We start from the raw sequence: 20,961 nt of genomic DNA, 5'->3' as shown, positions 1-20,961 counted from the left end.
ATATAAGAACAGGCTAAAGCACGTGTGATCATGCTGTCCTTAAAGCGTTATTCGCCCCTTGTCAAAAAGATTGAGAATGATGATAGGTTTCAGGCAAACAGCTTCTAGGATACGATGAGCCTAGGTGTGGATCTGCGTTCAACAAATACGAAGAGCCACGAATGGAACTCTATACACAAATTTCTGGCAGATAAATAAAAAGAAAAAATCCCAGATCCAGAAAGAGAATTAGAAAAATTTAGACCATTGCATTGGTCTGTTTCTTGAGGTCTTCTGGCTAAGGTTCGTATGAACCTTGCTGACTGATCAGAGTACACTGTTACTCTTTTCTTTGGTTCGTAAGTGAGTATGATTCGAGTGTTGGTGATGGTTTGTTGAACCATCCAGGCACTGTTTATATAGGCTAGGGTGGTTGACCGTTTTGGTGTAGGGCCATAAACCAATGTGACTGTTTTATAGTTGTTGGTGAGAAACTAGTCGTTATCAGCAATTTCTGACCGTTGTGCATATGGGATAATTGTTGCTGCATGCTAGCCGTTTAGACTCACTGGCTAGCCGTTTTATAGCTATTGGGCTAGCCACATGCAACAGTTTCTGCATGGTTCGAATTTATGTTGCATGAGGAGTTACACTTCACTCCAACGGCTAGTTTCTAGCCTCTATAAAATCCACACAGGGCTCATTCAAACCATTTGCTCATTCCAACCACTTGACCTATATTCCCTATCGCACCGCGACTCGCACTCGTCTTGCACTGGTTCACGTAAGGTCAGGAAGGAGCGACCCATCTGCGACATGATGCGCACGTGCGAAGTGTGCCACTAGCACCTCTACAGCCACCCTGCCTCACATGTCCGCGCCCTTGCAACAAACCCGAACCCGAGCCCGAGACCGAGACCGTGCCCGAGCACGTGCGCGCAAGTTCCAATACTCCACGGATCAACCAAAGAAATATAAAGGTACTCCACACTTCACATATAAACACTATTTTTTCTTATCTCCTTTCCGATATGGGACTATTCCCAAAAATGCCAAAACGCAAGTTGTTTCAAACAAAACATATATATATATATATATATATATATATATATAATGCTTTTAATCAATATTTTTTTTACAACATGATTTCCTTAGGTTACAGAAATAGTTATCTCTGGTGATGCTTGTACAATTCTTGTGGTTTTTTTCAGAGCACTTCCGAATGTTCTTTCATGTTACAATTTTGGGAGTATACTCATATTTTTTGTCTAATTTGGAGGTGACTCCTGCATAACTGTTTTGACAGGAAAATTTAGAATCACATTTGCAGGATAAGGGAATCCCAGCAGATATTGTTTGCTGTTTGCAGCATTTGCAGGTTCTATTAGTATTTATAATTTACAGTCTTGCAGTATGTTTTCATTCTTTTTATTTTCTCTGAAGAACAAATATACCTGCAGTTGTGTTTTGAAACTGAGGAGAGAGCAAGGAGCCTTCTCCATAACGTGTCATCTCTGCTAAAACCGGGGGGATATTTCCTCGGTATCACTCCTGACTCATCAACCATATGGTACGCATTAAGACATGTTCTTTACATACATGCATAGAATATTGAGGCATGTTGGTTTCATCATCTTATTGCCATAAGTTCTTGGTTTCTTATTAACAGCAAACTCCATCTAGTTGATTTTTTGGCAGTGCTAGCGCGTAGGTCGAAGTATTATAAAGCCACGAGTTCAGCACTAGATTACTAATGTTAGCAACATACTATCTTTTGCCTGAGGGGGCATGAAACTTGGCTCATGGCTCCTTGGAAAACATCTGATGTGAATCTGTGCTTCGAGATTTTAAAAATGAATAAAAACATTGAAAAATACAACTTGAATTTTCCCAGCTCTTGCATGAGTAGCTGAGCGTCCCAACTATTTGGGTCAAGCTTTGTGAATCCTGAGTTGGCAATAGTTTCTTTCTATTTGCGGTAGGCTTTGTTTATTCTGTTTTGCCAATAATTCCTATCTAGTTGGACGTTTATATGTTTTGAAAATTTCCGCTATTCTCTCTCTGCACTCTTTATAAATCAACTTCTTTTTGTCTTTTTAATTTGCCTTTTGTACCTCATCCCCCACCACCATATTTCTTTATGCATGCCTTTCGTGCCTATAAATTCCTGCACTTCTTTCACCATTCTTTTTTCCATTTAGTCAGCCAACTCTGTCCTTTTTGCCTTCTTCTATCGCTTTATCTCTAAATAACACCGATCTTTCCCCTTTTTTCCAAGATCATTTTCTTAGGCAACTTTTACTTTTGCCTCCTCTTTTATCTCCAATCTATACTATATATAATGCGAGACCTTGACAGTTTTACCCTTGAGATTAGTTTTCGGATGCATTGGGAGCTTCGATTATGTGAGGACAGGAAAGGTATTCTTCTTCACAATGAGGGAAAATTCATCATTTAGAAAGTGTAGCCCTTTGGTAAAGGACAATCCATAATTTTTCTGCTCACCGCAACGGCCTAGATTGTAGCTACTTCCCTCTTCTTTGGGTGTAGCACACTCTGACTGTCCCTCCTATTTCCATTTAGCTCTCGCGGTAGTGTTGGATTAGGGAGACCATGCAACAAAGGTTCTTTGAGGCCGACCTTGATGGCTTTGTGACATCCACTCCAGACATTTGTTACAATAGCTCATGTTAGAACGTTGGCCCCAAAACAAGGCATATCTAAAACTCGGGTAGGCCAAAGCACTGGAAAAAGTGGGTAAGGGTCGCCGACCATTGAAAATCCTTTTAGGCACCTTTGCTCCCTCTCTTTTGGTTTTGTATCCGCATCGAATATTGTAATGTCCAAGTCAAATAAACAGGGCCTACCCAAGATGATGTGGTCGACATCCATGGGGACCAAATCGCACCATAACTAATCCTTATACGACCAAAACTGGATGGGGACGCAACATTGTTATGAGATCGGAATGGAGGACTCATCAACCCACGACACTCTGTAGGGCTGAGGGTGAGACTTGGCGTTCAAGCCCAATCAACTCATGGTGTTGGTAGAGACTATTGGCACAGATGTCACTGTCCAAGATCACTTTACAATTCTTTTCTCCACACTTGGTATAAGTGTAAAAACTCGTGTTCTTACACCAATCATCACTTTCTTTAGCTTGGACAAAGGCGCATCTGACTACCGCGAGAGTGTGGGTCTCCTGCTCATCAAACTCCTCATCACCAACACCAATATTAGGCTCATGTTCCTCTACATCGTAATTGTCATCAGCATGCTCATCTGCCTCATCTATCATAAGAGTTTTACCTCTTTCTTTGTTCCGGCATTCCTTTTCAAGGTGACTATAACCATTGCAATGATACCACTGCATGTGCTCACTTCCCTTCGAACTAGTGCTGACTAGATCCTTACATTTAACATCTCTGTTATAGGTGGGAGCACTAGTTGGGGTTTGGCTCCTTGAGGAGCAACCCTGCCACTAGAATTATGAGACCCAAACCACTTCATGGTCAGCTGCACTAGGTATCGTTCAAGCTCCTCCACCCTAAGATAAGCCTCCTCTGGTGTACCAACATCATGAGGGATGAGCTCATGCCTAATCTCAGGTCGCAGGCCCATCCTAAAACGAGACAGGATCACAGTAAAGGATTCATCGACATCACGTCACATTATATACTCATCGAATCTCTCGATGTAATCCGATACAGGCATTAACCCTTTTTATTTTTATTTTTGTAGTTGGAGATTTTATTTATTTATTTTTTTTAAAAAAAAAAACAAAGCATTTCATGACATCAGCAAAATAACTATACAATCAGCATGGACATTTGGGCTAACTGAGGGAGAAAAGGACCCTGAGGAGCCTATCATAAGGACCTACAATGGGCCCCATTACTGGAGCACCAGGGGCCAAAAAAAGAAAAAATGCAGAAAGGACTGGAAAAGGTAGCAACTATTAGCCTTTATAGAGGCTGCCCAACCCCGTTCTATCTAAGAATAGGAGCCCACGAATCTTTGGAGGAAGTTCTTCCAGGGCCAAAGAGTAGCGATGTACTTGACCTGCGTTCCCCAAATGGGCTAGTTCATCAGCGGTGAAATTCGCCTCTCTAGGGGTATGGGCAAAGTGCACGTCGATGTTAAAGGACGATAGCCCTAATCCTAGACATCCAATAGCACATGGACTAGGAAAGCGACGCTTCATTCGAGAAGGCAGCCATCACTGACTGAGTCACTCGCCACCTCCATTTTTGTAAAACCAAGCGCCCATCCAGGATCGCTTTGATTTCAGCCCTCGTGTTGGAGCCAGGGCCATAACCATGGGCGAAAGCAAAGAGGACCACCCCTGATCTGTTTCTAGCTAACCCGCCTCCACCTGATGGGCCTGGGTTGACAAGCGTCGAACCGCCCATGTTTATCTTTATCCAGCCCTCTTGCAGCCTGACCCATTTGACAACCTTAGCTATGAATGGCACAACAGGAAGAGTTATGATGCCCAGGGCATTAAGGGTAGCTGAAATGACTGAATTTCTGGATTTCAACATGGGTAGAAGTGGGACGATGTGGCTTAGCCATCGGCGAATGTTGTTGATTACCCCAGCGGCAAAAATCTCTTTTTCATCAAACCGAGCATCATTTCTGGCCCTCCATAATTCCCAAAAGATGAAGGAAGGGATGAGGCCCATGAGTGGCAATCTATGGCGCACGGAGGCTGCGTCAGCCCACCAAAAGGATGCCATACCAACTGCTGAGTTAGGAGCTGGCCCACGCCTATCAAGAGCTCTATCAAAGAAAGCCCAAACTTCTCTAGTCTTTTCCCCCGATAGGAAGACATGGTTTATTGATTCGATCTGGGCCGAAGATGGGGAGGAGCGGCAATTGCACTTATATACGATCAAACCCCCTTTACTTTGGATGCTAGCATTTACCGGGATGGCGTTGTGAATGATTTTCCAAGTCAAGAGGGGGAGCTTTGCATGCCACACCCAAGTCGACCAGGCTTCTTTTTTTTTTTTTCCGCTTGAGGCTTGAAATATTTGGTCGCCAAATGGACGGAGAGTTCTCCCGAGGCTGAGTCAGTCCAGACGCACTTATCTTCCGTAGGAGAAGTACAAATACCGACTTCTAAGATGTGGGCCATGGCCGACTGTGGCAGGAGATGACGCAGTTGGGGGATTGATTTTCAGCCATTTGCCCGATCATGTCAGCAACTGTGGCAAATATCAGAGCTGAGGGGATGGGGCGATCTGTCCACTCGCTGAGAGGTCCCAGTCCCGACCAGTTATTGTTCCAGAAGTTACAGTTTCCTTTCCCAATCATCTAGCGTGAGTGGGAAGCAAGCAGAGGGGACAATCTGCAGATTTTCTTCCAAAGAGGAGATGCAAAAGCTGTTGAGGATTCACCATTCAAACGCTGGATGTCAGAAGCATACTTGGCACACACAAAGCGGCATCAGCAGCTATGTTCACCCCTAAACCGGACTGACCACACCATTTGTAAGCGAAAAGCTTTCATAACCGCCCGAAGGCTTCTCAGGCCCAGGCCCCCTTCAAGCTTTGGGAGGGCAATCCTCTGCCAACTGTGCCAGTGACACTTCCTCCTATTGCCTTCCTAGCCCAACAGGAAATCAGAAAAAGATTTTTGAAGGTCCCCTAGGATGTTGGCGGGGACTTCCGTGGCTGCTAGCATGTGTATGAGAACAGAGAACAGCACATGATTGATCAGTGTAAGCCTACCAGCATGAGATAAGATTCTGGCCTTCTAGTTAGAGATTCTGCTACGAATTCTATCAATTAGGGCTTGAAAGTATGTCCTCCACGGTCTACCTTGGAAGATCGGTAACCCCAAATAGGTGAATGGAGAGAGGCCTTTGCTAAAGCCGAGGATGTTGGATGCCGAGCGCAGCCAGGCCTCAAGCCATTGACCCTTGCCTCAAGGACTACCACTGATCCAAAAGGCGATCACGGTAGGAGAGCGGGACGTATTTTTCTCTAAGAAGTTCTTTCATCTCATCCCATGATGTAATGGGTTCATCTCCACGCCGCTCTGCCTTCCGCTTTGTATTGGTCCAGAATAGCTTGGCTTGACCCGTCAACTTCATCTTAGCAAACCTCTCTTAACGGCGATCGGACGTGTCATGCCACTCGAAGAAGTGGTCCATGTCAACTAGCCAGTCAAGGAAATGCTTTGGGTTCAAGCGACCATCAAAATTAGGAGCATAGACTTTGACGCTCTTCATAACCCATTCCTTAGGGTTGTAACGATCCCGTGACTCTTTACAAGATGCGTGGGCGCCCGGTCCTACATGACCTACTCCCTAACCAAAGTTTCTATTACGAGCCCTAATTGATTCTACTGGGACTGGACCATGTTCAACTGGGTCCTCATCTATTGGCTCTACTGCCTGAGACTGGTGATCTTCCCTGGTGACGGGGGTACCGACGTACCGTGAGAGGTAACATCTAGCCACATGATACACTAGTTACTGGAAGTCAATTGCGCAATAGTGATCCTATTGTGTCTCAATGGTCGTCAAACAGCAATTAATCTTTTCGAGAGCCTCGACAATCTGATCCAGGTTTGTGGTGGGGAATAGACCAAACCCATGACCTGTTCGCATTTGCATATGCTAAACGACCCTAATGAGAGGCAACCTAGCTGTATGCGTACTATATGGTGAATGCAATGCAAAAAATCAGTTTTGACGACTCTCAATATAACACCATATGACGCACATGTACTTTATGTATGATGACCCCAAGTACCTTAAACCCTATGGACAATCCTAGAATGATTCTAATAAGGACAAAACTGAAAGTTCAGCAACTAGGTGTCTAAAAGTTACTAAATCTGAAAATTACAGCAATATAGGACTTTTAAAATACCCAAGCAGAAAATTTAGCAAGCCAAATCAGGAAATTCAACAAGCTATATGCTATCCATATGCTCTACTATTAGTATAGGAATTTTGTCGAACACCTACCCTATGTTAGACCTAGGCTCTGATACCGAATTTGATGTAGGAAGATGGAAGCTAACCTGGGATGCAAGATGAGAGATCAATTATACATTAATTTTAGCATTCAACATGTAAAACCAAACATATCCCATAATAGATTTAGAAAATTCAGATTTGTAACATAAAGGTGCTAGGCTATCACATATGCGGTGCACAAAAATATAAAATATTACGAGAGTGGCCCACTTGGAAGTATGGATTTACAATCTAACGTGGGTAGTGTAACAACCACGTGAAAAGGCGATGACGCCAATAAAATCAGGTTTGGGAAAGGGATTTACAAAAAAAAATAAAAAATCATTAGGGTTTTGGGTCAATGGATTGAAATTTGGGAATCAGAGTTCTAGGAATTAAGGGATCTAGGGATTATGTAGGTTTGGAAGGGAATCAAGGAGGGAAAACACCAAAGGGGCCCCACACGTGGCGGTCTGTACGGACGCACGTGCGTGCGGGTCCACGCGTGGATAGGTAGAGGAAGGAGAGAGAATATGGATTGAGTTGGGTTTTGGTGGGTTGAAAAGGATTGTAAGGGAAGGAAAAGAAGAAAAAAAGAAGAGAAAAGTGGAATACCTTGTTGGAGAAGAGAAAGAGGAAGAAAGCACCTTGGAGGAATCCACCACCAAGCAAGTCTCCACCCTTCCACAATTCAATTGGGATGAAGGGTTTCTCACAAACCCTAAAAAACAAAGAGGAAAATACCTTTCAACACAAGAATCTCTCTCTCTCCTCTCTTAAACTCCACTTGGTTGGATGTCCACCCCCCCCCCCCCAAGAATGAAGGGTTTCTCATAAACCCTAAAAAACAAAGAGGAAAATACCTTTCAACACAAGAATCTCTCTCTCTCTCTCTCTCCCCGCACTTATATGATAAAACTTCAAAAATAAGTACAACTATACCACTCACTTAAGTGCTATGGTCACTATCCAAAATAAGCAAATTAAAACACTTACCATCAATCTTAACCGTCAAATAAATCCTAAAAATAACAACAAACATAAATGAAACAAGATCAAGGTCCAAGGGGCCTAGATCTAGAAGATCTAATAGTCTGATGGCTTGATCGCCAAGATCTAACTGTCGAATCGACCCGAAATAAAAATCGTATGACTAAAACTGTCTCCTAAGCAACCCGCATGCATCATCCCTAAGTTGGGTCTTCCTGATGCACGTTAAATGCATGTGGGGTCTTTAAAATGGCTCGACGGGCCCCGTCTAGAACTCATTCCCATCCACAAAGATAGTCGCGCTGATGTGGGTGGTCACCTCCATCTCTGGTACACCCAAGTAGGTCCTCTGATGTCCCCATTTGATCCTATCAAGATTAGACAGATTTCTTACTTCTCAGGATTGGATAGAGAAATTCCCGCTTCCGACTCACAGAAGTCTCCTGTGTCTGACTTTGATCATAGGTCAATTATTCTGGAAGTGAAGAATGAAAACTGGGGACCAAGACCTTTTAGATTCGAGTCAGCATGGCTAGAAATTGACGGATTCAAAGATATGGTCGGGGAATAGCGGTCCGCCTTCAAAGTCGAAGGTTACACATGGTTCAAATTAATTCGCAAGCTTAAGATGCTAAAAGAAAAAATAAATTAAAAAAAACATGGAAAAAGGAGTTGTTGGGTGCTAGGGAAGCAAAATTCAATGGGATCTAGACAAAAATCTACAAACTTGACAAGAAAGAAGCGAGTCAGCTTTTTGAAGCAATAGAGCTATCAACCAAATATTTAGCCTTCTCTAAAGTCAAGGTATTCTGTATCGGTAACGGTGGCCGTAACAGTCACTATCATTACCGATACAGGAGTGTAACGATCGTTACGACCCCTGTAACTGTTAAAAAAAATTGCCCGAAAAATTATGAAAAAATACCTAGAAAATCCAGAATAATGTAGATATTCCAAATATGTATTCTTTTTTTCTTTTTCTTTTTTTTTTAAATTTTATTTTTCACACGTTTATGGTAACGTAATAGTCCACTCTTTGGTGAGAGTGTTGTATCGGGCTGAATTTATGAACGTGGTTATATGTCTCTAATGTTTACATATCACAATCAAGCATTAGAAATAGAGACCGGAAAAGAAAAGGCATGGATATCACTTTTCTCAATTTTTTGAAAAAATGGCCCTCAAAGCTTCTTTTCACTCAAATCGCTTCAATTTAGTTTTTTAATCCTAAAAACTATAGTAAGAGTGGTCGAAATCTATTGTAAAATGATCTATGAGAATTTTTAGAATGAGAAAAGTATAAAAATGAGAAGAAAAATGAATTCAAATAGAAAAAGAAGTGGTTGTTTTTCGACCTTTATGGGAGTAACGGTTGTTATGCCTCGTAATGGCCTTTACGGACCTTGCAACGGCTGATACGGTCCCGAAAAACCAATTGCTCTGTTTCACCCCCATATCACATAACAATCACAGCCGTTACGTATATGTATCGGCCTTTACGGCCTTATCTTACAGATACGGGACACCTTGTCTAAAGAAGATGAAATTAAGTGGCGCTAGCAGTCTAGAGCTTTGTGGTTAAAGGAAGAGGATAAGAATACCCGCTTCTTTCACAGTATGGCCAATGTATGAGCCTGAGTTAACAGAATCAACAATCTGGTTGTTGATGGTGTCTAAACTACAAAATAGCTCAAATATGTGAATCCATCGTCCAGTTTTATGAAAGTTTACTTGCGTGCGATCGTTGGAGGAGACTAAGACTTGATAATCTAACCTTCCCTTGCCTATCCTTGGAGGACGCAGACTACCTTGAGAAACCTTTTTCAGAAGAAGAGGTTAAACTCGCTCTCGATTCTATGTGCGGAGACAAAGCCCCCGAACCCGATGGTTTTCAAATGCTATTTTTTAAGAAGTTATGGCCGCTTCTTAAAAAGGATATTTTGGACATCATAAATGAATTCTTTGACAGGAGCCACCTCTCTAAGGATCTAGATGCCACATTCATAGCCCTTCTCCCTGAGATCGAAGGGGTGGATAAGTTGAAAGACTTCAAACCCATTAGCCTTGTTGGAAGCCCGTACGAAAATCTTGCGAAAGTCCTTGCCACGAGATTCAAAACAGTTATACCGAAAGTCATATTGGAAAAACAAGGCGCTTTTATAACAGGAAAGCATATTCTAAATACCGCTTTGATAACACGTGTATCGATTCTAGACACAGAGAAGGAAAAGGCGGATTAGTGTGCAAGCTCGACATCGAGAAGGCTTATGATCACTTCGACTGGGAATTTTTAGACTATATGCTCCACAGGTTGGGATGTGGCTGCAAGTGGAGAGGTTGGATTCAAGCTTGCATTCAGTCACCCTATTTCTCCATCTTCATAAATGGGTCGCCTTTTGGTTTCTTTAGGGCTTCTCATGGGATACGACAAGGCGACCCTCTCTCTTCATATCACTTTGTGGTAGTTGGTGAAGCTTTCAGCAGGATGCTCTACAAGGCAAAGGAAAACGGTTTAATTAGTGGCTTCAAGGTAGCGAAGGCAAGGGCACAAATTTCTAACCTCCAATATGCAAAAGACACAATCGTCTGTTGTGATGCAAATTTGAAGACAGTCGACAACCCCAAGAAGATCATTATATGCTTCAAAGTGGTATCGGGTCTAAATGTTAATGCATCAAAAAGCGAAATGTTGGGAATTCATGTCAACCAAGACGATCTTACTCATCTGGCTAAGGTATTTGGGTGCAAGAGAGGGTCATTTCCATCAGTTTACCTCGGCTTACCCCTTTGTATTGGTAAACCAACAAGGGGTCTATGGGACAGGGTTATAGAAAGAATTGAGAGAATTATCCTGCTAGAGACATAACTATCTTTCTTTGGGAGGTAGGTTGACTCTTATCAAAACAGCTTTTTCCAACATGTTGATGTATTTTTTATCCATGTTCAAATTTCCAAAGGCAGTGTTAGATAAGCTTGACAAAATGAGAAGAGACTTCCTATGGAAAGGGAATGAGGAAAGAGGGCAATTTCATCTACTCAAATGGGACGAAGTCTGCAAACCAATTAGAGAAGGTGGTGTTGGTCTGAAGCAGTTAAACCATGTGAATAACGCTCTCCTTGGGAAATGGCGCTGGCGTTTTGGGACTAAAACGGGTAAGTTATAGAGGGAGATCCTCATTTCCAAATATGCCATTCAAAAGGACATATGGAGCACAAAAACATCCTCTCTTTACCGTGCCTCGAACGTATGGAAAGTGACATGTCTACCGAATCTTCATTCCGCAGAGGCATCTCCTTTTCCCTTGGAAAAGGGAATCATATTTGGTTTTAGACAGACATTTGGTGTGGGGATAGATTGCTCCGGACATCTTTCCGAGTTTGGCCTCTCTTGCCTCGGACCGGTTCGTTATAGTGTATCACTGCTTTTCTTTACAAGGTGGGACTGGTGTCTAGTTTCCCCCTTGCCAGCAGAATTTATTAGACAGTGAATTCAATGAGCTCCTTGGTCTGTTAAATCTTTTGAAACTGTATGCTCCCTCATATCAAGATGACGATTCAATGGTTTGGAAAATCCATTGCTCTGGGTCTTAGTTTGATCTCCAACTTACCAATGCCGTCCTCATTCCCTTTCTGTCAATGGTAGTATGGAGCCCCTCCCAGAATTGCGGCTTTTGTTTGGCTCATGGGAAGGAAAAGAGTTCTAACTATAGACAACTTGCAAAGGAGATCCCTAGTTCTTCCTAATATTTGCTTAATGTGCATGAGGGATGCAGAATCTATAGATCATTTATTCATTCATTGCCATTACACCTTTAAAGTCTAGGAGCACTTCCTCAATCTTTTTCGTGTCCTGGGTGATGCCTGAGTCAGTTGATAAGCTCTTATGGGCTTGGCATCGGGGAGCAATGAACAAGGATAGAAGAGCTATTTGGCGTCTTACAGCAGTGGGCATTTTTAGGCATATCTAGAAGGCCCACAATAGTCAATGTTTTCAAGACAAGGATATCTGTGTTGCAGAGGTCATTCATTTGGTCGAAGCCGATGTCACTAGGTGGGCCGCATATGTTAAATCAACTTCGCCTATTGATTCCTCTGTCTGATTTTCTTATGCTTCCTTGTGTATTCTTTTCCGCCTTTTTGGCGTGTTTTCAATAAATTTTCATGGGCAGTAAATAAAAAATTGGATCATTGGTCTTGCCGACTTCATCCGTTGTGGCTTCGGTAGTATAATAGTCCCTTCTGCAACTAATTGTTATATCATGGGCAGTAAGTCTTGGAGAGGGAATGTGTACTCCTGTTTCAGTCCCTCCTCCCTTTTATCCAGAGCAGGCGCATTATAACTGCTGGAACAAGAGACAAGTTTACCCATGTTCTTGAGGGGCCTCTTTACCTTATTGACAACATTTGAAGTGGTCAGGATCGCGGTGTTGCCTATCTTGTTGTGGATGGACACCTTTGGACATCACTCGCTCAACAGTATGCACCTGCCAAACTGAAAGTTATTTTATAGCTCATCCCAGTAAAACATAATTGGACTTGCTCTTCTTCTGATGGGAGTTGGTGGCACGTAAGCCCCAGTGATCTCTAATGAGATATTTACTCGTGTTGTCTTGTTCTGGTGCTGCTCGACCAAGGCTAAGTCAGCCGGACTGATATTTCATTCAGAGGAGAAGTTTGCTAGAAACACGTCTTGCATCTGTTTCCAAGATTGGATCGAGTCCGACGCTAACGAGGTATAACACTGGAAGGCTTTTCCGGTCAGTGACGAACCAAACAGCCTGATGCAGTATTGTGGCACCGTTGAAAAGTTCCCCATAGCTGTGAGGAAATGAATGCGGTTTTCCTCCAATGAGCCGTTGCTGTCAAACTTTTGAAAATCCGGGCATTTATATTTAATGGGATATATCCGAGATACATCCAATATTTCCCATGTGATACACTATGTTTATGCATCCCAAGGATGCGATACATCCGTCGATACCAATACTGAAAACATTGATTATGCCAATTCGATTGCAGTGAATGTTCTATTTTGATCAAGATTTGGAACATGATTTATCTTCATGGAGGCTTGGCGGAAGATTTATGACTAGCTGCCCACCTAACATCAACCCTCCATCTGCACTGGGGACCAGCAAGATGCAATTGCAGTAGGCAGAACTTATCCAACAGAATAATAATTTCTTTATATATATTAATAAACTACCACCATCTAGTTGTTGTAGGTGATGTTTGTATTCAATCTATGTAAGGGTGTTGATATCTTAATGGAGTTTAAAATAAAAATAAAAATTGCGCCCATGTATTTGGTAACTTGTTTATTTGTATTTCCTTTCAAAAGCAAATAAGTGATTGACTTTTTAAAAAGAAAGAAAAAAAAAAAGTACTCATCCCATGCATTCACTTCCGCTTTATTTACCATAAAACATTCGATTGCTTTGTAAACTTTACTCTCAATATCTCATAGTTTGTACTCATTATAAAATTTTCCATGTATTTTAGCTTTAGGGCTTGTTTGATAAGCAGGAAAACAAAGGAAAACAATGAAAATTGAAATGATTCTTTATTGATTATTTCAACTGGTTTTCATTGGTATTATTGAGAAATGGATTCCATCTCTAAGTTTATGTTTGTTTCACAATAGAAAACCGTAGTTTATTAGACAATGTAACCTTGAATCTTATGCTAGAGTATTGCAATTGTGGAAAAGCTTAACAATTACCATTGGAATCCACATTTCTCTGTACATATCAAACATGAGAAAACATCTTGTCAAAGGAAAACAAGTCATTTTCCTTTCCTTTCCCGCTTAATCAAACAGGCCCTTAGTTTCATATCCTATTCCTCTGTTCTCATCATTGAGTTTACATGCTTTATGTAAGCACTAATGGTAAAATTTTGGTATGGGGGAAGTAAACATGGAAACAAAATCACCTTGGTCTTACCTCTCTTGTAAACATTTCAGGACGAAGTACCAAAAGAATGTTGAAGCATCACACAATAAAGGAGGTGGCATGAAGCCGAACTCAGTTCCAAATTGCATAAGATCAGAGAGCTATGTCATTACTTTTGAAGTTGAGGAAGAGAAGTATTATTGAAATGACCTACTCCAACATCATGTTTTTCTTGTCTTTTTTTTCTTCAGTTCCATTGATTTGATGGATAACCTGGAGAGATTTTACAATTGTCATACAAATCAATTTTCAGATTCCCATTGTTTGGAAAGAAGTATCAGCTGAAATTCACTAATGATATTGCTTCTGAAGTTCATTGCTTGGTTCACTTTCCAAGCTTGATCAGGTTAAAACATCATCTTCTCTTCGGAATTTGAAATATTTTGATGTTTTCAGGCCTCTTAAATATGTTATGTCAACAGGATCTAACAGTGAAAAGAAATCAATTAAATTAGGTTGGCCAGAGAAGTTGGTCTGGAATATGTGGAGATCCAGAACTTAACTGAATTTTATGATGATAACAGGTACTTGGATCTCCATTTTGCAACTTCGTGTCAATTCTTTGGACTTGCGCTATATAATGCTGGCATAGTTTTTTCTTGAAGTTGGAGGATCTTGAATAATTCCATGGCATTTTGAATGTTCGATTAATCACATCATCATCTAAGCCTTATCCTAATTAATTTGGGTAGGCTACATGAATCCTTTTCCACCATTCCACTCTATCAAGGGCCATACTTTCAGTTAGACCATAGGTCATCAAGTCTTTTCTTACTACCTCCAACCACATCCTCTTGGACCATTCCCTTGCCTTTTAGAGCAATCAACTTGTACCAACTCTCTACTAACTAGTGGGGTTCTTGTTCTCCGTTGCACATGACCAAACCATCTAAGTTTACTTTCCCTCATCTTGTTATCTATTTGTGTTATTTCTCAATTCCCTCAAATGCGTTCATATCTAATTCCGCCCTTCCTCGTCTTGCCACTCATTCATCTCAACATCCTTATTTCAACTACACTCATCCCATGGACATACTGTTCCGTAACTGCCCAACATTCTAATCTATAAAGCATGGCTGGTCTTATAGCCATCCTATAAAATTTCCCTTCCAGTTTGAGTGGAACATGATGATCGCATAAAACTTCACAGTCACTTTTCCATTTCTTCCACACAACTTTAATTCTATGGGCAACATACTTCTCAATCTCTTCATTCTCATGAATTATTGACCAAAGGTATCGAAAGGGGTCATTTTGGGAAGCTTCTTGACCAGCAATCTTAACTAATTCCTCGTTTTCACTCCTATTATTACTAAAATTGCAGTCCATATACTCTGTTTTAGTCTGACTAATTGAAAATCCTTTAGATTCTAAAGCACCCATCCATAAATCTAGTGGTGTTATGCTTTCCCTTGTCAATCAAAACTATGTTGTCTATAAATGCGAAAAGGTATGGGTTCAATGTTGAACCCCAGTGCAAGCCTATAGTAATTGGGAACTCACTGGTCTCTCCACTAGTGGTTCTCATAGTTGTCACTAGTGTTTTAAATAGCAGTAGTGTGATGCGTAACGCTCAGCCCTCTATAGTGTGTAGCACAAATACGTAGTGTGTAGTGTAAGCTACACAACACTTCAATTTTTTAATTTAAAAATAGGACAAATATAATAAATAGTGGGAAAAAGGATATATATATAAATGCCTAAAAGATGATTCATTTTATCAATTATAAGCATGTTCAAACGATTTATTAGTTATCATTTATCAAAAGCCAATCCACATATATAAGTCAAATGAAATAATTATCACTTTAACAACTTTCTAAGTAAACCACTTTAATTAATGATGTCTAATTGAAGCCACAAGTCACAATTATGAAAAGAAATAAAAATCCCATAGGTTAAAAGTATCAAGTACAATACAAGTATCATATTCCTCAACATTAGATACAAAGAAAACATGAAAAAAGTAATAATAATTAAAAAAAAAATACATTGTAGCTTACACTACTACGTTATGCGCTACATAGTTGTGGCGTACGCTACGACCCCTGTAGCATATGCTACAGGGGATTTACACTATTTAGGACGCTACATAGTGCTACAACCACACTACGCTACGGGCGCTATTTGAAATACTGGTTGTTACCACTCCCTCATACATATACTTAACAAGTAAAAGTATTCTCTTGAAATTACTGTTTTTCCCAACACCCACCAGATTAACTCTAGGGATACGCTTTTTCGAAGTAAAAAAAACAAAACCACGTGGAGATCATTTCTGCTTTACCTATATTTCTCCATCAATTGTCTTAGTATGAAAATAGCTTTCGTGGTAGGACCTCCCAAGCATGAAACCAAACTAATTTCTTATCCATTTGTCTCATGCCTTAGTCTTTGCTAGATCACTCTCCAAAAGTTTCTTAGTATGGTTCATAAGTTTAATCCCATGATAGCTAGTGTTGCATTTTATATGTTCTTTATTCTTATAAATAGCTAATTAGAAATGAATGCATTTGAGGGAATAAAGTCTTGCGAATAAAGTGACAATCAACTTCAATGTGTTTTATCCACTCATGAAAAATAGGATTAGAAGAAGCTATATGTTTTAGCTTGATTTTCACAATACATAGGCACAAGAGTCTTCGCTAGAAATCCCAATTCAGCAATAAAACTTTTTTAATTAAAAAAAAATTCACATGTGCTATTTATAAGAATAAAGAATACATACAATGCAACACTAGCTATCGTGGGATTAAACTCATGAACCATACTATGAAACTTTAGGAGAGTGATCTAGTAACAACCATATGCTTTTTAGTCTTCTAGATAACGAGATTGGCTTTGAAAAAAATACAATATCATATCTAGAGCGTTCGTGACAGTTAAACAAGATGCCATGTCCTGGAGAAGACTTAATGTAGCGTAAGATGTGACAAATGCCTCAAGGTGAATGAATCGAGAAGCATGCATGGACTGGCTAACTAAACTCATTCCATAAGATAGATCTGGGCGAGTAATAGTCAAATATATAAACTGACCAACCAAACGCTTGTACATGCAAGAATCATTATGAACTCCATCGTCAGCTAAAGCTTTGTATTAACCTCTGTGGAGAATCATTACAACAACACATGCTTTCTGTACCTTTGGCCAACAAAACTTGTAGTGATACCGATACTTCAAACACTACTACTAAGCAATCTTTTTTGCATTTTTATATTGTTCACAATTTTCATCATTTCTAGTCCCTTATTAGGCTTTGAAAAAATGAACATTTCTCATGAATTGCTTTTTGTACATCATCATTCCACCACCAAGTTCCCTTATATGATTGGCTCTCTCTAGATACTTCTAAAACATCTTTTAGCACTTTGATAATGTACTCAACAAACTCATTCAACATGATATTTTACTTCTTCCTCGACATTCTACTTTCCTTCTTCTATCAATTTATTTATGAATAACATTGTTTTCTCCTTTTAAATTCTACCTAGTTTCTGAACGCTTATTAATTTCACTCTCTTTCTTTCATCCCTTAATGTAAACATCTTTAACCATTAATCTATGTTACACAGTGGGACACTCTCCTAGTATAACCTTGAAATCCTTATATATTGGTAGTTTTATTTTCCAAAGTCGAAAGAAATTTGTTTGGCTTGTAAATGATTTACTTTTGTTATTAAATGTTCATTTCTTTTTTCTAAAATATGTGTTTGTGTTAGATTGTATGCCATAGTGAAATCAAGAATGGCATTCCCCATCTCATTTATTCTCCCAAAACTATTTCCTCCATGTACACTCTCATATCCTCTATTTTCTTTTCCTACACGACTATTTAAGTCTCCTCCTAGAAACACCCTCTCTCCACTCGGAATTTCCTTGCATTAGTATATCCATATCCTCCCAAAATTGTCTCTTAATTCTATCTTCTAACCCAACCTAGTCTATCCATATCCTCCAGAATTGTCTCTTAATTCTATCTCTAACCCAACCTACAACGCATAATAAATAATAATAATCATAGACAACAACAACAACAAAAGGAATAATCATAGACCTAAAAATTCAATCATTTATAATGTAAAAAAGAATCTCAAAATTATAGATAATAATAATAGCTAAACTTGAAACCTATTTTACCATGAGCCATGTCCAAGATTGTTGGCCATCAAGAACAAATGCATGTCAACATGGCACAATGGAAAGAGAAGAAAAATTCGCAACCTTGTTAGGAAGGTTACTCTCAGGATGAATAGAAGGATGAGCATGCACCTAAAATCCTGTTGCAGGACCATCCAGTCATCCAATTGGAGACAGTGGTCCTATTGTTTATTGACTGAAGATCAGGCCCATCCAAGGGTCCTAATAAAAAAAATCAGGGAAATCCAGTCATCTGGATTAATATCTGGACAATCTAACTGTCCATAATGATTCTTGAAGATATAGCCATATTGGGGGTCCAGATTTGGTTGATGATAGATCATGACCTTATCCAGTATCCTGATGAGTATTCTGGACAAGATCAATGGTCTGATTGACTTGTGTGACCTACATGATCAATCGAATGGCCAAAACAGTAACTAGTTGGGTTGCGGAGCCCACAAGTCCAATTGTGAAGCTTTCTAGAGATTTTATACATATCATATAAGAATAAATAAGGATTATGTACAAGCTGCAGGGCCATAAGATTGGTATATGGAATTCCAGTTGGAACTTAACTTGTTATTTTAATTGCCTGGTTTAGATAGCTTTCTTTTATTGCAAATTGGAGATAGCTTACAAAAGGACTTCTATTTGGGCCTGTTAAATCTGTCAAAAATTTTCATGATGGTGTTTGGAATGTTAATTGGGCTTAATATAGGTTTTAGTAGTGTTTTTGGGCCGATAGGTTATGTTTTTAGTCTTTGCTTAAGCAAAAGGGGTATATTTGTAATTTCATCATTGTCTTTTTAATCCAGCCCTAATAAAACATAAGCGGAGGATGTGTGGAGGCTTAGAGCTGCCAGCCGTCCCTCTCCTTCGCTCCTTTCTCCTATTTTCTCTGCTTTTCTATATTTCGCTTTTATTTTACTGTTCCATACGAGTTTAAATGGAATTAGAGCACTTCCAGAAGTAATGTGGGCCCCACATTCTTTTCCATTCAAAACCCTACTTCCTGAATCAACTATTGGAGGCCTCCTGAAATCCTAGGGTGATGATCGAACCTTAGGGAAGTGTGTTTTTGTGTGTGTGCGCGCGCGCGCGCACGTGCAGAAAACATGTTGTTTTCTGTGTTTTTCTTCAAGTAAATGGAATTGCTCACAAAGGGAACAAGGGATTCTTGACAAAAGATGAAGGCTTGCTGATTTTTTATTTTTTTATTTTATATACGATGATGTTTAAAGCTGATTTTTTATTGGTTATGTCGTGTGGAAGCAGTTTTGGTAGAGTATTTTTATCCATAACGCTGTGTGAGATGTGTGAATGATATTGAAGTGGATTCAAGTGATGACTGGCCAGAAATTTCTATTTGATGTTATTGTGGAGGTGTAGTTGTGTGTGGAGCTCATTGTAATGTTAGCGTTATTTATATAAATTGAAGTGAATTCATAGTAAGGTAACCATGGAGTCCAAAAGTGTGGTTGTTGTTTCCCCATCACTTGTATTAATGTCTATATTTTTGTTTAATGTGTCGATAACTTTTGTGAAGTTGAAGGGAAAGAATTATATTCTATGGGCCAAGGCTATTGAAGTGTTTCTCTTAGCTCAAGAAAAGGATCAACTCCTCACAGAGTCTAAAACGGAGAAATCTGATCATAGATATAGACAATAGATGCGTGATGATACTTAGATTCGATCTTGGTTCTGATCATAGATATAGACAATAGATGCGTGATGATACTTAGATTCGATCTTGGTTGTGCAGTAGCATGAAACTTGAGGTGAGTTCCAATTTGGTGTTCTTGAATATGACAAAAGATGTTTGGGATACGGTTCATGTTGTCAAATCGTATATGCAATTGTATGCGATTAGCATATGCGATCGCACAATCACATGTGCCATGGCATATTTTTTATAATAAAAATAATAATAATAATAATGGAAAAAAAAAATTATGAAAAAAATTCTTTAAAAAAAGAGGAGGAAAAACTTGCCTAATTAGTACACACGATTGGACTGGGTTATTTTACTTATTTCATTATAGTTTGAGTGTTTGATTAAGTTATTTATTTAATTACTTATATTATATTATATAAATTTTAACAAAACAATTAAGCTACATTAAAAGAGGACTAATTATTATTAACTTCAAACAAAGAAATTTTACTGATAAATGGATACTTGAAACAACTTACAAGTTATAACTTACAACTTAATTTACAAAAAGCAAGCACAACTTATAAAATACAAAAAATAAACATACTTGAAATAATTGTAGAGAGATTAGAGTAAGAGATTTAGAGCTTTGGAGTAAAGAATAGTGAAAATGGAGGGGATATGAGTGCCTATTTATAGGCAAAAGTTCTCCAAATTGAAAAAATAAAATAAAATTTGCTTCCACTCTGGCTATTAGGAAATATGCGATCGCATATTGGTCGCATATAAAAGTATGTCATGGCATACTTTCTAGGATTGCATATGCCATCATGGCGTATGCGATTCGATCCACGGTATGTGCATATGCGATTGCATTTGACAACAATGGATACAGTGAGGCAGATGTACTCAAAAGAAAATATCTCTCGGGTGTATCAATTGTACGAGGAGATTTTTTCCTTCCAAAAGGGGGATAAGACCCTTGGTGAATATTTTACAAAATTAACTGGAACGTAGGAAGAGCTCTTCATATATCATCCTATTACCTCATATGTCACTCTTATGAAAAAGCAACATGAAGATATGACCAGTGTTTTCTGTATCATTATCGCATTATGTATCGCATCCTTGGAATACGGATACATATTGGTTGTATCATGTAATTTATCACTATTTTTGGAAAAGATATGGAACATTGGGAAGTTGGTTGAATTTTTCAATGAAACTTTGAGGATTGTTAAAAAAGACGTTAATACACACTTTTA

General features: G+C 39.4%; 1 protein-coding gene across 5 annotated transcripts in view; it reads left to right on the top strand.

Moving 5' to 3' along the window:
* Nucleotides 1-20,961, top strand: part of LOC131234694 (mRNA cap guanine-N7 methyltransferase 2) — a 47,807-nt gene that overhangs the window by 2,536 nt on the left and 24,310 nt on the right. For 3 of the 5 annotated variants that reach the window (XR_009165747.1, XR_009165746.1, XM_058231625.1), the window contains exons 4-8: nucleotides 1,286-1,357; nucleotides 1,440-1,549; nucleotides 13,911-14,033; nucleotides 14,153-14,245; nucleotides 14,355-14,423. Coding sequence is in view for 3 of the 5 variants with exons in the window: in XM_058231625.1 (XP_058087608.1) it covers nucleotides 1,286-1,357; nucleotides 1,440-1,549; nucleotides 13,911-14,033; nucleotides 14,153-14,245; nucleotides 14,355-14,423 (467 nt within the window). In the remaining 2 variants the exon portion in view is untranslated. The remainder of the gene's footprint in view (nucleotides 1-1,285; nucleotides 1,358-1,439; nucleotides 1,550-13,910; nucleotides 14,034-14,152; nucleotides 14,246-14,354; nucleotides 14,424-20,961) is intronic. The other 2 variants (XM_058231626.1, XM_058231627.1) reach the window with 2 other exon arrangements.

This window comes from Magnolia sinica, chromosome 19 (assembly GCF_029962835.1).
Source record: "Magnolia sinica isolate HGM2019 chromosome 19, MsV1, whole genome shotgun sequence".
Lineage (NCBI taxonomy): Eukaryota > Viridiplantae > Streptophyta > Magnoliopsida > Magnoliales > Magnoliaceae > Magnolia > Magnolia sinica.
This window is presented reverse-complemented; position numbering and strand designations above follow the sequence as displayed.